Source organism: Xenopus laevis, chromosome 1S (assembly GCF_017654675.1).
Source record: "Xenopus laevis strain J_2021 chromosome 1S, Xenopus_laevis_v10.1, whole genome shotgun sequence".
In the NCBI taxonomy this organism is placed as follows: Eukaryota; Metazoa; Chordata; class Amphibia; order Anura; family Pipidae; genus Xenopus; species Xenopus laevis.
In genome coordinates this window covers 176,915,934-176,936,725 of record NC_054372.1, presented here as the reverse complement: position 1 = coordinate 176,936,725, position 20,792 = coordinate 176,915,934, and the positions used below count along the sequence as shown (strand labels likewise).

General features: G+C 38.7%; 1 protein-coding gene across 4 annotated transcripts in view; it reads left to right on the top strand.

The window, feature by feature from the left end:
• rnf180.S (ring finger protein 180 S homeolog) overlaps window positions 1-20,792 on the top strand; it is a 52,092-nt gene that overhangs the window by 14,096 nt on the left and 17,204 nt on the right. For 3 of the 4 annotated variants that reach the window (XM_018241537.2, XM_018241538.2, XM_018241539.2), the window contains exons 4-6: window positions 1,266-2,177; window positions 18,014-18,239; window positions 19,721-19,846. In XM_018241537.2, the coding sequence (XP_018097026.1) occupies window positions 1,266-2,177; window positions 18,014-18,239; window positions 19,721-19,846 (1,264 nt within the window). Of the gene's footprint in view, window positions 1-1,265; window positions 2,178-18,013; window positions 18,240-19,720; window positions 19,848-20,792 lie in introns of those variants that run through there. The other variant, XM_018241540.2, reaches the window with a different exon arrangement.

The window sequence follows — 20,792 nt, the reverse complement described above, 5'->3', positions numbered from 1 at the left end:
AAGCTTTTTGGATAGTAAGATGTTCATTATATCTTAGCTTTGATCAAGTACATGTATGGGACCTGTTATCCAGAATCCTCAGGACCTGGGGTTTTCCGAATAACTGTTCTTTCTGTAATTTGGGTCTTCATGCCTTAAGTCTACTAGAAATTCATTTAAACATTATATAAACCCAATAGGCTGGTTTTGCTTCCAATAAGCATTAATGATATCATAGTTTGGATTAAGAACAAGCTACTGATTTATTATTTAGGAGAAAAAGGAAATCATTTTTAAAAATTTGGATTATTTGGATAAAATGGAGTCTATGGGAGACAGCCATTCCGTAATTCGGAGCTTTCTGGATATCGGGTTTCCGGATAAGGGATCCTAAACCTGTACAATGTATTGGTTTATTATTGCAGAGAAAAAGGAAACAATGTTTAAAAAATTTGATTATTTGGATAAAATGGAGTCTTTTGGAGATGGCCTTCCCATAATTCGGAGCTTTATGAATAACAGGTTTCAAGATAATGGATCCCATACCTGTATATATATATATGTGTGTGTGTGTGTGTATATATATATATATATATATATATATATCTCTTTCCTCCTCATGGCAACCATGCTCATATTCCAAATCCCCATAAATACCCATCAAAAGGAAGTGACTTCATTACCAATTAGTGATTGCTGTGCACATGCCAAAAAATATTTAAATTTATATTCAAAGTGAAACATGTTAAATATTTTCTTTAAAATAATAAATATGTAAAGATCATATAAGTGTTTCTAAAGTTGGATAAATAGTGTAGCAAAAGTTCAGTAATAAATATATATATATATATATATATATATATATATATATATATATATATATATATATATATATATATATATATATATATATATATGTGTATGCCTGTTTAGTTCATGTTAATAGCAGTTGGGTTTTTATACATGTTTTTATGAAAGCAATATATATGTAAATATTAGCTGGCATGCCTTTATTAATACTTGTAACAGGAAGTCCAGATTAACTTTAAAGCGTTTGCATTTTATATAGACAACTCATTTCTGCCTTGTATATATGATATTCTAGAGACTTCTGAATTGCTTAGCCATGCTCTTTCAACTCAACTGAAAAGTATGTTATGTGCTGACCAGTCTTTTCATCACAGAAAGCCAACCAGAAAGGGGAACTCTTTTGTAGCCAAACAAAAAGTCACTGTAGTAGTTTTGTGTCACTGAAACAATGTATTTCAACTCTTTCTTACTTTTAGGCACACTGGACTACTGGAAAGCTAAATTGCCCTGTCTGTGGGGCACGCCTTGGGGCCTTTAACTTTACTGGGAATTCAAAATGCTCCTGTGGCCAAATCGCTGTATTATATTTGTGCAAAAGCAAGATTGATTATGAGGCAGCTCTCCCATTAAGGATTCTTAAACCACATGTGAAGATTGTGCCAAACTCCAAAGAGCAGTCTGCATGTAAAAAAGAACTCAAACGTAAATTGATCCATGGATTGGTAGAAAGGCACAGTCACAAGAATTTAACCATGGACAAAAGCCAGCAAGCAATGGGAAGATTAGCCGAGGCTCTTTGCCTGGAAGTGCATTGGTCCAAACAATTTGAGGTGAGGAGGACAAAGATCACATCTTTTCGCTCAGAGAACACTAAAGCGAAGTGTAGCCAATATATTTGTCATAGAAAATCAAAAAGTTTGGATTTTGTTTTTTTTGAAAATTCATCTGATATTTATAACAGCATAGCTTTCTCCAATCGTCAAGCAGCAGGTGGCTGTTTAAATGTATGCAGTGGAACCTCAAGTCAATTGTTAAGTGTTTGCAACAGATTTGGCAACGACAACACACAAATAAGATTAATTAAGGGAGAACAAACTCAAGACCGTTGCATTACTGGTGCTGAGAATGTGCTTGCAGTACAGCTATGCTCAAGTCCCCAAAGGAACTCTGATCATGCACCAACGTCAACTAACAACATGGCTCCAGAATCAACAGTGAGAGAAGATATCTCACAAATCCCTCCTGTTGATACCGTCCCCACTCTCAACCCTCCACCTCCATCATCCAGCTTAGTAGCTGTCAATCAAAGACTAAAGAAAAGAGAAATAAATAAGCTAAAAAGTCTAAGGAGGAAGCAAAGAAAGAGGGAAAAATGGCTTCAACAACAGGTATGTGCAGTAGTTTTCCGGGTTAACGGATCTTTTTGTAATTTTGATCTTCATACTTTATCTACTAGAAAATCATGTAATCATTAAAAAAAAAAACCAATAGGCTGGTTTTGCTTCCAATAAGGATTAATTATATCTTGGTTTGGATCAACTACAAGATACTGTTTTATTTTTACAGAGAAATCATTTTTAAAGATTTGGATTATTTGATTATAGCTATAGGTATAACTATGAGTCTACGGCATTTTATGGATAATGGGTTTCCAGAAAACGGATCCCATACCTGTATATCTTACACCGTTAAGTCATTGTAGGATGGTAGTTTTGAGACTTGATTCAAGTCCCCTATTTAGTAAGAGCCCTTGTTAGCCCATAACAAGGTTACAGGTAGTGATGGGAGAATTTGTCCCCGTCCCGACACCAAATACGCAAATATCCCGCAAATTTCGCGAAACAACAATTTAGACGCCGTATATATTTGATGCACATTAAAGTCAATGGGATTCCGTTTAATTGTCGCCAGGGTCAGAAACTGTCAAATTCGGGAATTTATTCGCCGGCGCTGAAACCAGGAAATTCTCCACGAATTCTCACCTGCCGAAATAAATTCGCCCATCACTAGTTACAGGTACATAAAATATTATGGTATCAGCCAAGCAACAATAGCTTTAATAATAATTATGACAGCAGATAAGTGTTCACCCTATGTATATCATATATATTTATAGGTTTAAAATAGTATCTAGGGGAGCAAATCGATATTTTTCTAAATCTTAACCTAATGGCTATTGGACTGAGCCCACTGCCATTATTCTAGCCCCACTAGTGATCCCTTTTTGTCACAGTACTAAATAATACAAGCTTACCTTTTATCTTGGGTGAATAATAATAATATTAGTTCATGAACATATGGACAACATTGGAATAAAGACAAGACATGAGTATTATATTCTTATATTTAGTTTCAGGACAAATCATCGCCATGATAATAAAATAGCATTGTGACGAAAATGGCTCAGAACTGCAGCAAATTATTGTATTTAACAGCAGAGGGCACCAAATGTCGTTGTTCCGTGAAACAATTGAATGTGCTTGACGAAGCAATAAACATTAATGCAATGTATTTTGCAATTACAATTTGCTACAATTAAACTGTGAAGCAACTTGATTTTTGGGGCAATGCTTTAAACAGATTATTTAGACCCTTAGAGGGTTAAAACAGTATATTTATATTTTCGTTCTTTGTCCAAAATCAGATCATTGTCATTGTATTCAGTCACTTTATTATTGAGTCTGAAAATGACTCATTGTTACTCACACTTGCACAAGGCAAGGGCATGGGTAAGGGTCCTTAAATAGAAATGAAACCCATCTTCTTCAGTCCTGGGACTTTCCAACCTTTTACTATTACATTATACAGATGGACCACTAGATATACTAAATTTTTTCAGCACGGTCGACCGAAATGGTTATCTCTGGGAATGCTTTCTAAGCTGTTTTCCTCATGATAACTTTATTAAGATGGTTTAATACAACCAAGGTGTTAGCAATAGACACGTAGTGACGCGCCATTCTCGCATACTTTTTTAGGACTCAAGGGGGCAAATTCACTATGCACCAAAGCGCCTAACGCTAGCGTCAATTCGCTAGCGTTGGCCATTTTCGTTACTTCGCAAATTCACTAACGGACGCTGGCGTAACTTCACTAGTGTAACTTCGCACCCTTACGCCTGGCAAATTTGCGCAACGGACTTCCTTCGCCACCTCAGACCAGGCAAAGCGCAATAGAGTAGATAGGGATTTCTTCAAAAAAAGTTAAACGCTGGCGTTTTTTATATATTATGGGTGATAGGCTGAAAAAGATCGAAAATATATTTTGGGGCTCCCCTCCTTCCCCCCTATATTTCCTAACTCATGGCAACTTAACTATACAGTGGGCACATGTGTAGGGCAAAATAAAAATTTTATTTGATGTTTTGAAGGTTTCCCAGGCATTTGTAGTGCTGCTACATATTCCTCCATTGAAATAGCGAATCAACGCTAGCGCAACTTAGCAACCTTACGCTTCCCCTGAGCGCAACTTCGGATTTTAGTGAATTTGCGAAGCGCTGGCGAAACTACGCCTGGCAAAGTGTGGCGAAGTTACGCCTGGCGCGACTACGAATCTTAGTGAATGTCCCACAAGGTGTCTATAGACGTACTGACGTGCCAGTACTGTAAACGTAAGAAGTCTTCGAGAGCAGCGCGTCATTACGTGCCAGTACGTGTCTATTACTAACACCTTCAGCACACAGGCAGCTGTATAGACCAAGTGGCAGATCATTTCACTAATGTGCCCAAATATTACTGCTACGGCTACGCGATTCCTTGTTTAAATGAGTTAAATGATGTTAATGGTTCAAAGAATGTCAGGCTGAATGGTCGGCCCCCACACATTTTCACCTCACCAAATCTGGCCCTTGTTACAAAAAGTTTGGACACCTCTGGTTTAAGATTAAGGTGAAATCATTTGGGATAAATATCCTTTAATAGTTAACTTTATCTGGAGCCATCTTAATTAAATGAAGAGGAGGGTTTAGCATTCCTTGTGATACACTAGAACATAGGAAGGTTTTGGATATTGTGTTTTTTTGTATTTTATCTTCTATATTCTTTTGAGCAACTTGGGTAAAGTTTCTTATTCTGTGCTACAGCACACGCAGGAAAGGGGGAGTTACTTGTGCCAAGCAATGAGTCCTATTCCTCCCTACGGTTGCTATTTGTTTTATCTAGGTATGCACCGAATACTATTTTTTTGTATTAGGCCGAACCCCTGAATCCTTCGGGAAAGATTCCACCGAATACAGAATCAAATCCTAATTTGCATATGCAAAATAGGGGTGGGAAGGGGAAAACATTTTTTACTTCCTTGTTTTGTGACAAAAAGTCACCCAATTTTCCTCCCGCCCCTAATTTGCATATGCTAATTGTCTCATGTATCCTAAAGGTGGCCATACACGGAGAGATCCACTTGTTTGGCGATGTCGCCAAACGAGAGGATCTGTCTCCGATATGCCCACCTTGAGGTGGGCAATATCGGGCTGATCCGATCGTGGGCCCTAGGGCCCAATGATCGGATCCTAACGAATAGGAACAGGCGGTCAGATCGCGGGACCGCCTCAACGAACAGATGCGGCCGCGATCCGACGGGATTTTTTGTCCCATCCGATCGAGATCTGGCCGACTTTTGGCCAGATCTCGATCGGGGAAGCCCGAAGAGGGGCACCAGACTCAGTCTGTCGGCAGCTTTTACCGGCCCGTGTATGGCCACCTTAACATGTATGGTTTGTTTGGTATGTTTGTGTGCACTGTGAATCATACGATCCCAGGGGGCTGCCCTTATTTTTTAAAATGGCAATTTTCTATTTATGATTACCCAATGGCACATACTACTATAAAAGTGTATTATTATGAAAATGATTTATTTACATGAAGCAGAGTTTTACATATGAGCTGTTCCATGCAATATTTTTTTACCTACATTGTTTGAGGGGTATAGTTTTCCTTTAAGTGCACCAAGTTAGAGTCCTGTGAGGTCCATTTTCTAAGACCCATACCTGCAACCTGCGATTTGCCCCCAATGATCCACTACCTGACCCAGCCTGCTAAAGGTCAATTTACCTTCCAACCCAAGACAAAACCGGAAGTGATATCACTGTGGGCTGGAAGTGTCCCACTCCAGCACTGAATTTGTAGTCAAATGGAAGAAAACTGCCGAAACCACAAGGGAGGGTGGGAGGGATCAGTCCCCCACAACTTACCCAGACACCTAGGCAAGTTACCTGCAGACTTTTTGCCAAAAAAATACTTTGCAGGTATTCCATGGGTACCCGACCCGTTGCAGGACTCTACACCAAAGCCAAGGAACGGGTCAATAATTGGGGGTGCCCATTCCAATTTTGCTCTATTTCCCAGGGCAACTACAAGGGATCCCTGAGACAACAGACAAGATGCTCAGTAGAATAGTACCCCAAGCTAATGTTTAATAAAGAGAGATCCCCCTTGTTTTCTTGTTTGTTAAATAGTAAATTCAGGAAAATGACCACTGTTTATTTAGGTAAGAGTGGTGCATATGGTCCACTAAAGAGTAGTAACCTATGCAGGTATGGGACCTGTTATCCAGAATGCTCAGGACCTGGGGTCTTCTGTATAACGTATATTTCTGTAATTTGGATCTTCATACCTTAAGTCTACTAGAAAATCATGTAACATAGTTACATAGTAACATAGTAAGTAAGGTTGAAAAAAGACACATGTCCATCGAGTTCAACCTTTTTTTTTTTTTTTGTTTATTAACTACCTATCTGCCAGTTGATCCAGAGGAAGGCAAAAAACCCATCTGATGCCTCTCCAATTTGCCTTAGAGGGGGAAAAATTCCTTCCTGACTACAAAATGGCAATCGGACTAGTCCCTGGATCAACTTGGACTATGAGCTATTTCCCATAACCCTGTATTCCCTCACTTGCTAAAAAGCCATCCAACCCCTTCTTAAAGCTATCTAATGTATCAGCCTGTACAACTGATTCAGGGAGAGAATTCCACATCTTCACAGCTCTCACTGTAAAAAACCCCTTCCAAATATTTAGGCGGAACCTCTTTTCTTCTAATCGGAATGGGTGACCTCGTGTCAGCTGGAAAGACCTACTGGTAAATAAAGCATTAGAGAGATTGTTATATGATCCCCTTATATATTTATACATAGTCATCATATCACCCCTTAAGCGCCTCTTCTCCAGCGTGAACATCCCCAATTTGGCCAGTCTTTCCTCATAGCTAAGATTTTCAATACCTTTTACCAGCTTAGTTGCCCTTCTCTGTACCCTCTCTAATACAATAATGTCCTGTTTGAGTGATGGAGACCAAAACTGTATGGCATATTCTAGATGGGGCCTTACAAGTGCTTTATACAGTGGAAGAATGACCCCCTCCTCCCGTGACTCTATGCCCCTTTTAATACAGCTCAAGACCTTATTTGCCCTTGATGCTGCTGACTGGCATTGCTTGCTACAGCCAAGTTTATCATCTACAAGGACTCCAAGGTCCTTTTCCATAATGGATTTGCCTAGTGCAGTCCCATTAAGGGTATAAGTGGCTTGGATATTTTTACATCCCAGGTGCATGACTTTACATTTATCAACATTGAATCTCATTTGCCACTTAGCTGCCCAGATTGCCAGTTTGTCAAGATCCTGTTGCAAGGATGCCACATCCTGGATGGAATTAATTGGGCTGGATAATTTTGTGTCATCTGCAAACACTGATACATTACTTACAACACCCTCCCCTAAGTCATTAATGAACAAGTTAAATAAAAGTGGACCCAATACTGAGCCCTGGGGGACCCCACTAAGAACCTTACTCCAAGTAGAGAATGTCCCATTAACAACCACCCTCTGTACCCGATCCTGTAGCCAGTTTCCTATCCATTTGCAAACGACTTCATTAAGCCCAACAGACCTTAGTTTAGAAAGCAGTCGTTTGTGGGGCACAGTATCAAACGCTTTGGCAAAATCCAAATAGATCACATCTACTGCCCCCCCACTATCCAGAATCTTACTTACCACATCATAAAATGCAATCAAATTTGTCTGACATGACCTATCCTTCATAAAGCCATGCTGATTGTTGCTCATAATGCCATTCATTAGGACAAAATTTTGAATGCGATCCCTTAACAAGCCTTCAAATAATTTGCCCACCACAGATGTCAAGCTTACTGGCCTATAATTGCCAGGCTGAGATCGTAATCCCTTTTTAAATATTGGAATAACATCAGCTTTTCTCCAATCCATAGGCACCATACCAGATGACAGTGAATCTGAGAAAATCAGAAATAAGGGCTGGTCTAAAACTGAACTAAGCTCTCTTAGAACCCGGGGGTGTATGCCATCAGGCCCTGGAGCCTTGTTTACATTAATTTGTATTAAAGCTTTTTGAATCATATCCTGAGTCAGCCACTGACTAGATTGAGCTGAACCATTCGTGCAGTTATTAAGTGAGCCTGTGAACCCAGACTCCTCTATTGTATACACTGAAGAAAAGAACTGATTTAGCACATTTGCCTTATCTGTATCTGTTACAACCATACTGGTACCATTATTTAATGGAGCAACACTCTCAACCTGCATCTTTTTACTATTAATATATTTAAAAAACTTTTTAGGGTTAGTTTTCACCTCCACCGCAATTAACTCTTCATTTCTTTTCTTAGCCTTCCGGATTGCTGATTTACAACATTTATTACAGTGTTTATATTCATTAAATGCAGCTTCTGTCCCTACAGATTTGTAGTTTTTAAATGCCTTTCTTTTCTTTCCCATTAACATCTTTACCTCTGTATTAAGCCACACAGGATGATTCTTAGAGCTTCTACGTTTAGTCCTTAAGGGAATAAATTGAGAACAGTAATGATTTAATATAATTTTAAAGGACAACCATTTCTGTTCTGTGTTTTTAGCTGAAAACCTAATGCCCCAATCAATGCTCTGTAGGGCAGCCCTCAAGGCACTAAAATTAGCTTTGGCAAAATTCATGGTTTTTGTTGCCCCAGTATATTTTTGTTTTTTGCACCAGACATTAAAAGATATAACATTATGGTCACTATTACCCAGGGGTTCAATGACTTGCACATTTGCTATAAGTTCTGGGTCATTTGAGATCACTAAATCAAGAATAGCATTTTTTCTGGTAGGCTCCTCAACAACCTGTGCTAAAAAATTGTCGTGCAATAAGTTTATAAACTTGTTCCCATTAACTGATCTAGCAGTACCGTTGCTCCAGTCAATATCTGGGTAATTAAAATCCCCCATTATCATTACTTTACCTAAACTAGCAGCCTTTTCTATTTGCATTAGGAGCTTTGTCTCTTCCGCCTCACTTACATTAGGGGGTCTATAGCATACTCCTACAATTAATTTGCTGGATTCTTTACAATTGGTGAAGAACTCCACCCATACGACTTCTGGCCCCTCATTTTCTAACACAACCTCCTAATGTAAACATTAAATGAACCCCATAGGCTGGTCCTGCTTCCAATAAGGATTAATTATATCTTAGTTGGGATCAAGTACAAGGTAATGTATTATTATTACAGAGAAAAAGGGAATCCTTTTTACAATTTTGGATTATTTCATTATAATTGAGTGTATGAGAGATGATTAGTCCGTAATTCAGAGCTTTCTGGATAAAGGATCCCATACCTGTACTAAAAACATTGTATCTATTATTTTACAGAGGTAAGGAGTTTAAAATGCAGAACTTCTTTCCTACAAACTGCACTTCTTTGGATTTATCTGATTAACGAGCTTTTCGGAAGCAATAATGCCTCGTTATCTTCCCATGCAACGTGTCTCTGTTTAATGATTCAAAGTGCATACACCCTAGTTCTGTAAAGCTACAGATTAGTAAAGCATTGATTCACTACTTACATTTCGGTTCCAGTGATTTATTGCTTGTTTTAACTTTACTTAATTGTTTGTGTGGACCCTTAAAGGGGACCTGTCACCCTAAGAAATAATTTCAAATTCTTTTCTATCATGTTAGTTGAGCAAAATAAACTTTACTTACACTGTATTTATTATTTAAATTTTGTTTCCTTCTGTTTTGGAATTATACAATCACAGCAAGCAGGCAGCTGCCATTTTGTGGACATGGTTATTAAGGGAAATTGTGTATCACCCCAAAATCTTGTGTATGAACCAGAATGAGGGACCTTATGTCCATATGCAGTGCCCTACACAAATATAGAGTGTGAGGAGGGAGGGGGAATATGAGGAGAGCAGTGACATCTAGGAAGTGCTGAATGGAAAGTGAAAGTAATTGACTGCTCCTCCTCTATGCCACGGACATAGAGGCGGGGCAGGTAATATTTGATTGACAGTTTAGATATTTAAACACCTTTATAACAGGTATGGATGTTTTAATGAAACATGTTTTTGGGGTTCCATATTTAATTTGGAAAGGACTTTCATTATGCAGTTTTTTATGTGTAGGTGACAGGTCCACTTTAATAAATCCACTAGAAAAAAAAGAAATCCTGGTTTTTAATACAGTTTACATTATGCAAAATGGGATGATAGAAATTGTATAAAATCACTAAATGCTCATCAATAACTGCAGGCCATCTGCAAAGAAATAATTTTGTCCACCACATTTTTGCACTTTACACTGCACTCTAAATTAATTGGCAAATGTATCTCCATTCCATAATGAAACAAATTGCCTGCACCCTTGTGAATACAGTTCTGCCTGTGTTGGTCACCATTGTATTCATGAGGGTCAGATGGGAAGAGGCATGTAGGTGTCCCCACAACTGTGCTCAGCCTCGTGTGTCATATAGTACAGCATTTTGCCCTCAGCATTGCACTCTGCTCTGAAGTTTAATTCTGGCCTAAAGTGCAGAGCAAAACACTGCCCCTGCAAGTGCAATCTGAATTTTGTACCCCTTACTGCTCCTGCTCATTTTGCAGGGCTTGATGTAAATGCTTTTGATCCACAAGGTATATTGATGACTAAGCTCTGGAGCAAGCTACCCTGAGTAATTAAAGGAAAACTATACCCCCAAAATTAATACTTGAGCAACAGATAGTTTGTATCAAATGAAGTTGCATATTAAAGAATTTTTACCAAATTGATATATATATTTAAAGGAAAACTATGCCCCCAAACAATGTAGGTCTGTATAAAAATATATTGCATAAAACAGCTCATGTAAAACACTGCTTTATGTAAATAAACCATTTTCATAATAATATACATTTTTAGTAGCATGTGCCATTGGGAAATCCTAAATAGAAAACTGCCTTTTAAAAAAAAAAAAGGGCCGCCCTGTGGAATCGTATGATTCACGGTGCACACAAACAAACTATACATATAGACAAATACAAGAGGTCCTCTGCACTCAACCCATTATCAATATATTTAAGACAGAGACATTTTGTGCATACTGCTACTAAAAAATGCCTTACCCTTTAAACAAAACATGTTAGGTCACATGAGCCAATTAACAGACAGAGTTCTGTCTTTTACTTCAACACTTCTTCCTGTTACAGTTAGAGCTGCAGTATTTCTGGTCAGGTGATCTCTGAGGCAACACACAGACCATCACAAAATGGTGGCTAAAGGCAAGAGATGTAAAAGGGCAATATTTACTTAAATATATATTCCAGTTTGATAAGATTCTTTAATATGCCGCTTCATTTGATATAAACTATCTGTTGCTCAAGTATTCATTTTGGGGGTATAGTTTTCCTTTAAAGGTGAACCACCCCTTTAACAGAATTCTGTCAGTTCCTAAAATAATATCATATTTTTAGCTTATTCTACAGACATATATAGTCCCTGAGCACTGTTGGAGATTGTTTACCAATATCCATTCTTAATAATGTATATATCTGTCTGGTGGGAATACGAAAACTCTGAAAGACAAAATCCTCTTTAAATTTAATGGAGCTTAGTTCTGAAATGAAATGTGCTAGCTCTGCTTGCTGAATATTCAGTGAAGCCTCTGCCCCCTCCTGGATGAAAGGCAGGTTGCATTTATCTGCATCATTTAAAGTGATACTGACTGATACTATATGAACAGCTGGAGTATATGAAAAAATGGTACCTGCCCATGAATTTAGGAAATACATTCGACCCCAGGTGTTCATATGTGACAATGTGGCAGCTCCGATAAATAATACAACTTGTATTGGTGTTGATTAAAGAGAAACTGTCATTGAAATAGCTATGCAGTGCAGGGATGGGATGTGCTATCCAGAAACCCATTATCCAGAAAACTTCTCATTACAGGGAGGCCATCTCCAGTAGGCTCAATTTTAATCAAATAATTAAAATTTTTAAAAATGATTTCCTTTTTCTCTAAAAATCAAACAGTACTTTGATCCCAACCAAGATATAATTAATCCTTTAAAGGAGAAGGAAAGCTATGGAGGCATTTTATTGCCAATAGATTAGCTGCAATAATGTAGAATGCTATATTTATTCTGTAGAATATTTTACCATATCTGAGTAAAAAGCTCTAGAAGCTCTCTGTTTGTTTAGGATAGGAGCTGCAGTATTTGCTTGGTGTGATATCACTTCCTGCCTAAATCTCTCCCTGCTCTGGGCTCAGATTACAGCAAAGAAGGGAGGGGAGCAAACTGAGCATGCTCACGCCCGGGGCAAGGAGGTTTAAACTGACGGCAGGAAGTCTAATACAGAAGCCCATGTGTACACAATAGAAAGAAAGAAAAGGACTCAGAGCAGCATTACTTTGAGGGTTTACTGGTATATTTAGGTGGACCTTTCTGATAAGGCTTACTTAGTTTTAACCTTTCCATCTCCTTTAAAGGGGCAAAACTATCCTATCTATTAGATAGTTAAATATACTTCTTTGTAGCCTTAAGATATAGTTTTTGAAATTGTATCCCTTATTTGGAAAACAGGTCCTGAGAATTCTGGATAACAGGTCTTATACCTGTACAACTGCAGCGGATGTTATATCAAATATAGGTTGTATTATTTTTTTTTCTTGTTTAAGATAGAAATCCCCATATGTAATAAAAGATCCTTAGTTTAATCTGGAGCAATAACCAAAATCAACCAATAGAATGTTTGCTTTTGAACAGGTGACCAGTAAATGTTTCCTGCTTATTGGTTGCTATGGGTTACTGCTACTGGGCAAACCTAGTGCCTTTTATTACATAACCCCCAAATGTTTTTATTTTTCTTTCTTACCCTGAAGTTTTTTGTAACTGCAAACAACTCAACCATGCAGTTAGTCAGTATTGCATTAATTGCCGAGTCCTGCTCAAATCAAGCACTTAGGGAGTTATTTATTAAAACTCAAGTTTTTATAGGGAAAAACTTATTTTTAGAGAAAAACAACTATTTTTCAAGATTTATTATGGCCCTTAGTTACTTAAAGTATGAATTCTGAAAATACTCCATCTAAAACCTGTTAAATTCATATATAAGTCAATGGCAGTTGTCCCTTTAAACATTTGAAGATGTTTGTAACCATCGCGCATTTTCGCAAGGTCGCCAAACAAGTGGATCTTAACTCGATACGCCCACTAACGGCTGGGGCCGAACGATCTGATTACAGTACTACGAATGGGCTCCGACGAGTCACAGGACCGTATCAACTAGCCGATGCGCTCCTGGATCATACAAAAAATCAAACTTGACTGATTGATATCTGCACGATTTTTGGCTTGATATCGATCGGGAGGACCCGTTGGGAGCCCCCACACATGGGCAGATAAACTGCCGAAAAGGTCTAAAAAGCATTGGTCCCCAACCAACCAGCCGCGGCCCAGAACCAGGCCGCGGACAGTCCTGGACTGGGCCGCCGAACAATGAATGCGGTGCGCCGAATTTGACGCCGGTACACCCAAATTGGACGCTGGCTCGCCCAAATTGGATGCCGACCCCTCCGACAACCTCCCCGACCCCCTCCGACCTGTGATGATGATCAGATCATTATAAGCTTAGAAATTATCTGTTTTAAAAACAGAATAAATATTTGAAGGTTCAGAGAGTCAAGGACCAGCAACTGTTTCTGAACATGCTCTGCTGAAAACATATATAACCTTTGCACATGGCCAATTGCATTTCATTCACTCACTCGTCGAACAATTTAAAAATCTGTGTTGTTTACGTTTTAAGATCTTTTAGATCTTGATGTCAAGATCATATTCATCAAATGGATGGAGAAGCTTGTAGTAGTAATTGACATATCTACAGGATGCTGACTTTTACTGGGATTAAATTACATTGGAGACAAAGAAGGTTTTTACTAAATCATCAGTTTAAAGGTTTTTAGATTATTCAGTTACAAATTAAATGAAAGATCATCATTTTATCGAAAGAAGTGGAAAGTTGATCTACGTATATGGCCATTCCTGCTTATTTTGTATAATTCCATCTACATTATTTATCGAGACAAATTAATTTTGAGTTCCTTTATGAAATTATATATTTCTAACATAACCTTTGTCAGTTTGTGCAAAATGAAATCATGCACTTAAATGTTTGGGATTTTTAGTAAATCAAGCGATGGATTTTTATAAAGATTTGTAAGTTTGTACAGGAACCTATAAAGGGCTAATATTTTTCATGGCTGCAAATAACTTGTGCTGTATCTTTTTTGGGGGAATTCGAATTCTAAATCACCAACTCGAATTTGAATTAGAATGTGAGATTTATCACACCTCGACCCTGGAAATAGTTTTAATTGGATACTTTGCCACCTAAAACTGGCCGAGTTCATGTAGAAGTCAATGGCAGAGGTCCGTTGAACCATTTGAAGATGTTAATTGCCTTCCTGACATTCAAGGTTTTTTTTTGGAGGGAAACAAGATTTGAATTTGATTCCAATTTTTGGGTCATTCATATTCAATTGGATATTAGACGTTTGAGTTTTTTCATAAATTACCTCCCATTCGAGTTGTGAGTACATTCGAATTTATAAGAATTATAAAATTCACATAACTTTGAAATTCGACCTTTGATAAATCTGCTCCTAAGTGAATTTTTTTGTGGTGAGCTTTGATCTCACATTTTGATCAATCTGCCCTCCTAAATGAAATATTGACTTGATTTAATCAATGTATTTTAATATGGTCAGACCTATAAGCAGAGAACAGATTGCTTCATCCAGTTAATTGAACTATGGTATTTTAATGAATGGTGGATTAGGGCTACAAGTATGAGTAATCAATGCCTCCGTGTCACTAGTATCTTGATAAGCAGTGCTAACTTTATTATATTCAGCCATTTTCAAAAAGAATATCTGAGACTGGAGTAACTTTCTCTGCATTAATATAATATATTTTGTGCAAAGAATAATTAGACATGGAAGAAGAAACTTGTTTTTTTGCATTGTTGTTATTTCATGATTCTCAAGCAATATTGTGTAAAGTTCTGCACCTGGGGGATTACTGCTTAAGAATCTAATTCAGTAGACCTCAGCTGGGGACCTTTTTTATATGGCAGGTTGTCTCCATACAAGGATCCAGTTATGCATAAATAAAATAATTTAATAGTCAATGCACAGCAGCTGGACATACATCTGAAACAGAGCATGTAATTGCAATGTAAACTGCGCCTAAAGGTTATTTAGAGGAACATTTCACACAGGCTACAGTCACAATGAACATTAATCACTGAGCTTGCCTATTACAAATGGATGCCATTCAGCTACTAATTCATCTGTCACAAAGTAGAACAACAAGATGCAGCTCATCTAGTCTACACAGAAATGAGCTTCTACCAACATATAGGAAACTTGGCTTTGGTCTAGCTCAGACTTCACAGCTGTCCAGCCTAATAGGATTAATAAAAATGGATTTAATCTGTAAGTGGTGTAGAGCATGTTTCTGTAATTAAACCACTTTTATTCACTTATATAAGCAAACTAGACTTATTGAGGCAGATTTAGAAGAAGTCATTCACTAGCAATGTCTCTGGGTTTGTTAGTGACATAAAACTGGGCAAAACAAATTGAATCTACACAAGGGAATCCCAACAAGCTGGTAATTTGGGCACTTAAAGGTGTTGTTCACCTTTGAGTTAACATTTAGTATGATGTTGAGCAGGGATCCCCAACCTTTAGAACCCGTGAGCAACATTCAGAAGTAAAAGGAGTTGGGGAGCAACACTAGCATGAAAAATGTTCCTGGGGTGCCAAATAAGGGCTGTGATTGGCCATTTGTTAGCCCCTTTGTGGATTGTCAACCTAAATTGAGACTCTGTTTGGCTGCACACATGGTTTTTATACAACCAAAACTTGCCTCCAAGCCTGGAATTCAAAGTGAAGCACCTGCTTTGAGACCACTGGGATCAACATCGAATAGTTTGGAGAGCAACATGTTGCTCACGAGCTACTGGTTAGGGATCACTGATGTAGAGGGTGATATTCTGAGGCAATTTGCAATTTCTTTTTGATTTTTATTATTTGTGTTTTTTTTTTAAATTATTTAGCTTTTTATTCAGCAGTTTTCCGATTTGCAATTTCAGCAGTATGGTTTTTAGGGTCCAAATCACCCTAACAACCATGTGTTGATTTGAATAAGAGACTGAAATATGAATAGGAAAGGGCCGGAATAGATAATAGGTAATAAAGAGTAGCAATTACAATAAGAGGGTTATTTATCGAAATCCAAAAAGTTCTCACTGTTTTCTAAAAACGACTCTGACCAAATCAGCATGGACTTTACCCCCTATTAATACGTTTCACAAATTCTTCTTGTGCAGAAAAAGTCACGAAAAAATCGTAACAAAATCAGAATCATACATTTTTTTCGGATTTTGCACTCGAAACCTACGATTTTTTTGTAAAATCGCCAGAAATCTAAGATTTTTTCAGAAAACTAGCGCAACTCAGAAAATCCTTCAATTATTAACGGGACATCTGCCATTGACTTTTACATGTTCTTGGAAGGCCTGAGTTGGAGAACTTTTTTCATTGGACTTTTAACACAATTGGACTTTAAAGGAGAAGGAAAGTCATTACACATTTGGGGGTACCAAATGTTAGGCACCGCAAGTGAATGTATTTACTTACCAGAAACCCCAGGTCGGTGCTCCTACCAGTAGAAAACTGTACCGGCCCAGGGGTTCTTCCAGCGAGCACCAGTGAGCTTCCGGCTTCTTCTTTCTTCTCGTGACTGCGCATGCGCAGTAGAGCAAAAAGCCAAACTCTAACTAAAAAGTCGTCTATTTCGTTCTACTGCTCATGTGTCTGCCCTGGGAAATTTGAAGAGAGAAGAAGCAAGAAGAGGATTGCTCCGCGGAGCTCGCTAGAAGAACCCCGGGCCTGTGCAATTTTATGCTGATAGGAGCACCAGCCCGGGGTTTCAGGTATGTATATACAATCACTTGGGGGTGCCTAACATTTGGCACCCCCAAATGTAAGAAGACATTCCTTCTCCTTTAATAAATACTGAAAAAAGCGTTTTTTTTCTCCAAAAACATGCTATTTTCCCCTTTAAAAAGGTTAGACCGGAATAATTCGGACCCTCTAAATCAGGGGTCCCCAACAACCGGGCTGCGGCCAGAACTGGGCCATGGACACTCCTGCATTGGGCCACAGAGCCCAGCCCACAAAGACGAGGAGCGCTGAATTGGACACAGTGCATACAAACTTGCTGCTGACCCCGACCCTGCTGACCCCTGGATTGAACAGAGTAATGGTGACGCTGAGTTTAGGAGAGGTGATTAGCATTTAAAAATAGGATCAGACAGCTATGGGAACCAGCAATGCCAACACTTTATTGGCTTCTAGACTGGAGGGTGTGTTTATTAATCTGAGTTGAGAAGAACTGAGCATGCCCAGTAGCCAACTGCCAAAGGAAATTCCCGAGGGAGGGGGAATAGTGGGTTAGAGGAGCAGAATGAATCCTAAGTGATTAAGGGGATGCTGCAGCCTTAGTATTAACCTTTGAACAACCAGAGTGGCAGGCATTTAGAAATTTCAAAGAGGCTCTTCAGTGAATACATTTTTGTGTGAGGGGTTTACAGGTCCTTTAAAGCTTGCTCATGGCAATTGTTAATGCAACACTGTGCCTTTCTAACCACTGTTTCCCCCTCAATCGTATAAATCTATAATAACTGGTTTCCAAATGACTGCAGCTGCCTGTCGATTGCCAGTTAAGCCTATGTCAAATGACCTTACCAGCAGTAACTGTACACCAGTATCCTCTTATGAGTCAATACCTGCCCGTGTCACAATTGCCAGCTGTGCAAAAATAATGTGTCATATTGATATTTGTATTGATTTCTTCTTATTTTTTTTTTATTTCCTTTGCAGACTGCCAAAGTCAATGACAGTACCGATGAAGAGAATGAGCATATTATGGAAAAGGAAAGTTACATCTGCGCAGTTTGCTTGGATATTTATTTCAATCCTTACATGTGCAATCCTTGTCAGCACATATTCTGTGAACCATGTTTGCGAATGATTGCCAAAGACAATCCAACAAAGACGTTATGCCCGCTCTGTAGAACGACAATTGCACGAGTGTGTTTCCAGTCTGGTAATACAGTACTTTCTTTGCGCAATTCAATTTATTATTTATGGGTTAATTAAGTATATTATAAGCAAAACATGTCCGTCTGTATCATTACATCTCATCGTCCCTCAGTATGTTGAAAAAAATGAAGTGACTTTTCCAGTCCAGGTGCTTGCCATGAAATCATTCACACAGACCTGCTTTGTGTGAGCATTGTCACTGAAGTAGAGGCTAACTAGACAATGAGGTATATTTATCAAAGAGTGAAGTTAAAGACCGCTATAGTCCGCTAGAGTGAAATTCCGCCACTCTCCATTCATTTCTATTGGATTTTTAAAAGAGTATTTATCAATGGGTGAAGGTGAAAGTTCACCCTTTGATAAATGTGCCTTTCAAAATCCCATAGAAATGAATGGAGAGTGGCGGAATTTCACTCTAGCGGACTGTGGCGATCTCTAACATCACTCTAACGTCAAATAAACCCCAATGTATCTGGAAAGTAAGAGTTCTTGAGGCATTAGTTGTTAATCCTCCGTAAGGCCCCCATACACGGGCCGATAAAAGCTGCTCAGTCTGCAGCTTATTGGCCCATGTGTGGGGCCATCCGACAGGCTTCCTCGAATGTCGGGCAGATCTTGATTGGGCAGGTTAAAAATTCCCATTGGATCGCGGTCACATCTGTGTGTGTATGCGGTCCAGCAATCCGACCGCCCGTATCGGAAGCATTATGATCCGATCATTGGGTCCTAGGGCCCATGGTGGGTTCAGCCCGATATCGCCCACTTCAATGTGGGCATATCGGGAGAGATCCCCCTCTTTTGGCAACATCGCCAAACAAGCGGATCTCTATGGCTATGGCCACCTTTAGGCATCAGCAGCCCCAAGCTTATCTGGTGCAGCAAAAAGCCACCATGGTAAATTAAAGAGCCGAAAATCTGATATATAAATCAGAATTTCATCTCTTCTAGTGCAGAGAACACAATTGTGATCTCTGCTCTAGTGATGCTCCCCCCCCCCTCGACCCACCTCGGGGGCTCAGATAAGGTAAGCACCGGGTGTGAGGTGGGGTGGCACCCAAAAGGTCGCCTCAGGTGGTGAAAAGCCCATGAACCCCCCTGGTTGACCTTGTTTTGGATGAGTCAATAGTCCCAGCAAAGCTTCATTGCATTTGGCCTTACTGTGTCTGAACGTCATTCTATATAAGATGTGGCTACAAATACAAATACAATATGAGCTTTTAACCCACTGCCATATTGGTGCAATTTAAGAAGCATACACAAAGTTGCAGTGTCCTTCTTTCAGTCCAAGAGGCAGCAAAAATGTGCAAAGTTCTATACCAGTAGAATTATCTTCATACAAAATAACACAATTTTTACTTGTAACATGCCAATGTGAATGAGTACTATGCTCAGTCCAAGTAGACATTATTCATAATGCAGATTATGTATCTATATATTTAGATGTTAAAAGTGATTTTGTGCCATTTTCCATATTTCAATTTACAGACTTGAACAAATCATCTCTTGCCTTTTTCCCCAATGAATATTTGAAAAGGAAAGAATGTTTCCAAAGAGCAAATTATTCCAAATGGCCACTACCCAACAGCAACCGGTTGTTTAGAGGATTTGGAGGTAAGAGCATCAGGTATACACATATATGTTTGTGTTACAATTATAAAAATATATATGATTAATCCCCTATTCAAAGAGCTACTAAGGGATGTTTATAGTACATGTTTTTTTTCGAGTATATGTCATCTTCAGTGTTAAAGGAACAGTAACATCAAAAATAAAATTGTTTTAAAGGACAAGGAAATCCCTTTCTAATGTACTTCATCATTAAATTACAGTTTTTAAAAGCAATAAAATTGTTGTGTAGTTTTTTTCTCCTCAAGCATTTCACATCCACCATGTTTAAACCACTTGCGTCATCAGTTGCATCCCTTCCGTCGATCTGCACGAAAATTTCCCACCCGCACTGTTGCTCGTAACAGTGTATGCATTGTAACTAAACAGCTGCCAGATAATCCAAAACCACTGACACCGATCATAAATAAATACTCTTCTATAGACGATCAGCATCTATGTAGCAGAGATTGGGACACGCTTAACTATAACAACCCACAATAGTGGTTCCTATTGGTTAAACTTCTATTGAGGGCATATCTGTGCTGATGCATGACAGCAAGACTCACAAGCCGTATCATTTGTACATGCGCTGAATCAGAGAAATACATAGTGGGCATCCTATCCATTCTTAGCCTTGATGGCAATGCGATGCATTGTGGGTTGAGCTCTCTATTTAATAAGCGCTTTTGCGAAAACATTGGCTTCAAATCTTCTAAATGGCTTAACTCTTCAGCGAACTGACTGTACTACTAAACTGTATTGAGGTATGGCTTTCCCTGAGCACAATATTATATTCAGGCTTTACTTGTCCTTTAAAGAGATAAAAAATATATTGCAGTGTTGCCCTGCACTGGTAAAACTGCTGTGTTTGCTTCAGAAACACTACTATAGTTTATATAAATAAGCTGCTGTGTAGCAATGGGGGCAGCCATTCAAAGGAGAAAAGGCT